The sequence below is a fragment of the Mandrillus leucophaeus genome, unplaced genomic scaffold (assembly GCF_000951045.1).
Source record: "Mandrillus leucophaeus isolate KB7577 unplaced genomic scaffold, Mleu.le_1.0 Scaffold55, whole genome shotgun sequence".
Lineage (NCBI taxonomy): Eukaryota > Metazoa > Chordata > Mammalia > Primates > Cercopithecidae > Mandrillus > Mandrillus leucophaeus.
The window spans coordinates 1,107,862-1,112,040 of NW_012105919.1; the positions used below are offsets into that span (position 1 = coordinate 1,107,862).

Consider the following 4,179-nt stretch of genomic DNA (forward strand, 5'->3'; position numbering starts at 1 on the left):
TCAGCCTCCCGAGTAGCTGGGATTACAGGCACGCACTACTACACCTGGCTAATTTTTGTATTTTTGGTAGAGATGGGGTTTCACCTTGTTTGCTGGGCTGGTCTCAAACTCCTGGCATCATGTGATCCACCTGCCTCAGCCTCCCAAGTGTTGGGATTACAGGCGTGAGCCACCATGCACTAATTTTTGTATTTTTTGTAGAGATGGGAGTTTGTCATGTTGCCCAGGCCGGTCTCGAACTCCTGAACTCAAGCGATGTGCCCAGAGAATTATAACATTTATAACTATTACAAACAACCCACACATTAGATATAGAAAACATTCTGTTACCATCACAGAATGTTTAGACTACAATTTGTACACCAAGAGTCTACAATTAAATAATTCACACCCTATTTGATTCCAGAAGTTCAGAGTTTGGCAAGGAGGGGTTGAAATTCCATATTTTAGGGCCAGTAGTGGTGGCTCAATGCCTGTAATCCCAGCACACTGGGAGGCTGAGGTGGGCGGATCGTGAGGTCAGGGTATTAAGACCATTCTGCCCAACACGGTGAAACCCCATCTCTACTAAAAATACAAAAAATTAGCCGGGTGTGGTGCCACATGCCTGTAGTTCCAGCTACTTTGGGAGGTTGAGGCAGGAGAATCGCTTGAACCTGGGAGGCGGAGGTTTCAGTGAGCCGAGATCACGGCACTGCACTCCAGCCTGGGCAACAGCAAGACTCAGTCTCAAAAAAACAAATAAATTCCATATTTTAGAATACCATCAAGGAAATTTGCTGATATTCCTTGTCACTTTCTCACAGCAGGATTGCAGAGAACATTTCTGGTTTTCATTTTCCCATCTCCTTTTTGGTCTCCTGCTTCTACCTTCCCCTGACCATCCTCCTCACAGGAACTAAGAACAGAAGGGGAGAGAGTGGTTCAAGGAAGATTTAAGGTCATTCAAGTGTCTTCATTTCTCTATCTCAGGTCCAGGACACAGAAGTACATAAAAAATAACACAGCACATAGGACTGCTTGGCTGTGGACTTAATCCTAAACAAAAACACAGGGCTTAGCTAGTTGTGGTGGCCCATGCCTGTAATCCCAGCAATTTGGGAGGGCGAGATGCGTAGACTGCTTGAGCTCAGGAGTTCAAGGTAAGCCTGGGCAACATGGTGAAACCGTGTCTCTACAAAAAATTAGCCACGCATGGTGGCACGTGCCTGTAGTTCCAGCTACCTGGGAGACTGAGGCCGGAGGACTGCCTGAGCCCAGGAGGTTGAGGGTATAGTGAGCTGTGATTGTGCCACTGCACTCTAGCCTGGGCGACAGAGCAAGACCCTGTCTCAAAACAAAACAAAACACAGGGCTGGCACATACTAGGTGCTGCTTAACTAATGTTGAATAAATAAAGATATTTCTAGTAAAGGGTTGGCAAACTTTCTCTGTAAAAGGCAGGCAGTATTTTTAGGCTTTGTGGGCCATACAGTCTTTGTCACAACTACTCAATTCTGATGTTTTGGTGTGAAAGTAACTACAGATAATATAGAAACAAATGGTTGTGGCTGTGTACCAATAAAGATTTATTTACAAAAAGGGGCAGTGGTCCAAATGTGGCCCTCAGGTTAGAGTTTGCCAACCCCTGGTATAGAATTTGAAGGAAAAAAAAAGAAACTAATATTTATACAAAAGCTAACATTAAGCACTATTTTCAAATTTAAAAATTACATGCTGATTTCATTTTATTTTCTCCTCACAGCAAGGTTGGTATTATCCCTATGAGATACTTGGATAGCAACCTTAGATAGCAAGGTTGGTATTATCCCTATGAGAAAACTAAGTTAAATATTAAAAGCTCTGCTATTTACCTTAATTTCATAGTTTTTGAAGAAGACATTGGCCTTGAAGTAATAGATGGCTTCATCCACAATATCTGTATCTTTTGCTAAGCAGGACACAAGGGAAGGAGCACAGAGAACATTAGCCAAATACAAAACATAACACCTATAAAAGCCATAAAGGGAAAACACATACAACTGTCAACAGTTGCGGAGTTGAATAAAATAAAATGATCCTATTGGAATATCAAGTTTTTAGAAAATACTTATTTATTTATTTTTTGATACAGAGTCTTGCTCTGTCACCCAGGCTGGAGTGCAGTGGCGCAATCTCGCCTCACTGCAAGCTCTGCCTCCCAGGTTCACACCATTCTCCTGCCTCAGTCTCCCGAGTAGCTGGGACTACAGGCGCCTGCCACCACGCCCGGCTAATTTTTTGTATTTTTAGTAGAGATAGGGTTTCACTGTGTTAGCCAGGATGGTCTTGATCTCCTGACCTCATGATCTGCTCACCTCGGCCTCCCAAAGTGCTGGGATTACAGGCATGAGCCACCGTGCCTGGGTTTTTAGAAAAGATTTATAGAAAAGTAGTACATGGTTTATTTTTACAGCTTTATTGTTTTTGTAAAAGTTACACACGTTTATTAGAAAATGAAATTCAATCAATACAGTTTTCTTTTTTAGAGAGAGATCTTGCTCTGTTACCCAGGCTGGAGTGCAGTGATACAATTATAGCTCACCACAGACTTGAACTCCTGAGCTCAAGCGATCCTCCCATTTCAGCTTCCCAGGTAGCTGGGACTATAGGCATGCACCATGAGGACTGGCTAATTTTTTTCTTTAAAGTTTTTTAGAGATGGCTGGGCATGGTGGCTCACGCCTGTAATCCCAACACTTTGGGAGGCCGACGCAGGTGGATCACCTGAGGTCAGCAGCCTGGCCAACATGGTGAAATCCTGCCTCTACTAAAAATACAAAAATTTAGCCGAGCGTGGTGGCGGCCACCTGTAATCCCAGCTACTTGGGAGGCTGAGGCAGGAGAATCGCTTGAACCCGTGGGTGGAGGTTGCAGTGAGCCAAGATTGCAGCATTGCACTCCAGCCTGGGTGACAAGATCGAAACTCCGTCTCAAAAAAAAAAAAAAAAAAAAAAAAAAATTTTTTTTTTAGAGATGCAGTCTCATTATATTGCCTAGGCTGGTCTCAAACTCCTGGCCTCAAGTGATCCTCCTGCCTCCTGAGTAGCTAAGATTATAGGCATAAGCCATAGCACCGGGCCAAAAAAAATTTTTTTTAATTGTCACCTTAATTCCCACTTCCCCCAAAATAACTACCATTAGCATTTGGTGAACATTATTCATGACGTCTCTAAATGCATTTATAAAAAAACACTGAGACACAGACTAACTTTAACTGTTTCCTAAAAATAAAAAGTATTCGGCCGGGCGCAGTGGCTCACGCCTGTAGTCCCAGCACTTTGGGAGGCCGAGACGGATGGATTTCCTGAGGTCAGGAGTTCGAGACCAGCCTGGCCAACATGGAGAAACCCTGTCTCTACTAAAAATACAAAAACTAGCCGGGCATGGTGGTACGTGCCTGTAATCCCAACTACTCGGGGGCCGAGGCAGGAGAACTGCTTGAACCCAGGAGGCAGAGGCTGCAGTGAGCCAAGATCATGCCGCTGAACTCAATCAAGCCTGGGTGACAGAGCAAGACTCCGTCTCAAAAAAATAAAAATAAAAAAAATACATAAATAAATAAAATAAAAAGTATTCAATATAATTTTATTTGAATTTACATATACAGTTTCAGGAAAAAAACTCAATTATTTAGAACATGTTGGGGTTCAGATACACATCTTTCTTTTTATGAAAACTATGACTTAAAATATACTTGTACAAGCTGTTGTAGGTAGCTCTAGATGGACAAAAACCAGAAATACTGTCTTGACAAAAAAAGATCTCGTGACACAATTTCTTTGGCAATTTTTTGTTTTGTTTTATTTTAAAAAGGTCAAAATCCTTGGGTCTTGATATCTGGCAGCTGGTTTCAGCAGTGCTGAGACAGTTATTTATACTTTTTGTCTATGACTGTTAACATTCTCACACAGCAGAAATGCAAAGTAATCCTGAAGCTTTCATACTCTGCAATTAAGTTGTCTTCATCCCAGCTCACTGCCCTGTGGAAGAATTTCAACAGAACTCTAACTCTAGACTTGTGTTCCTAGCAATCTATTTTTTTTTTTTTTTTTTGAGATAGAGTCTCGCTCTGTCACCCAGGCTGGAGTGCAGTGATGCAATCTCGGCTCACTGCAAGCTCCACCTCCCGGGTTCATGCCATTCTCCTGCCTCAGCCTC

The 4,179-nt window shown here is 42.6% G+C and overlaps 1 protein-coding gene across 1 annotated transcript in view; it reads right to left on the bottom strand.

Annotated features, from left to right (window-relative positions):
- The window catches only part of ARPC3 (actin related protein 2/3 complex, subunit 3, 21kDa), a 23,427-nt gene that overhangs the window by 10,719 nt on the left and 8,529 nt on the right, over window positions 1–4,179 (bottom strand). The window contains exon 3 of the mRNA XM_011997931.1: window positions 1,854–1,930. Coding sequence (XP_011853321.1) covers window positions 1,854–1,930 — 77 coding nt within the window. The remainder of the gene's footprint in view (window positions 1–1,853; window positions 1,931–4,179) is intronic.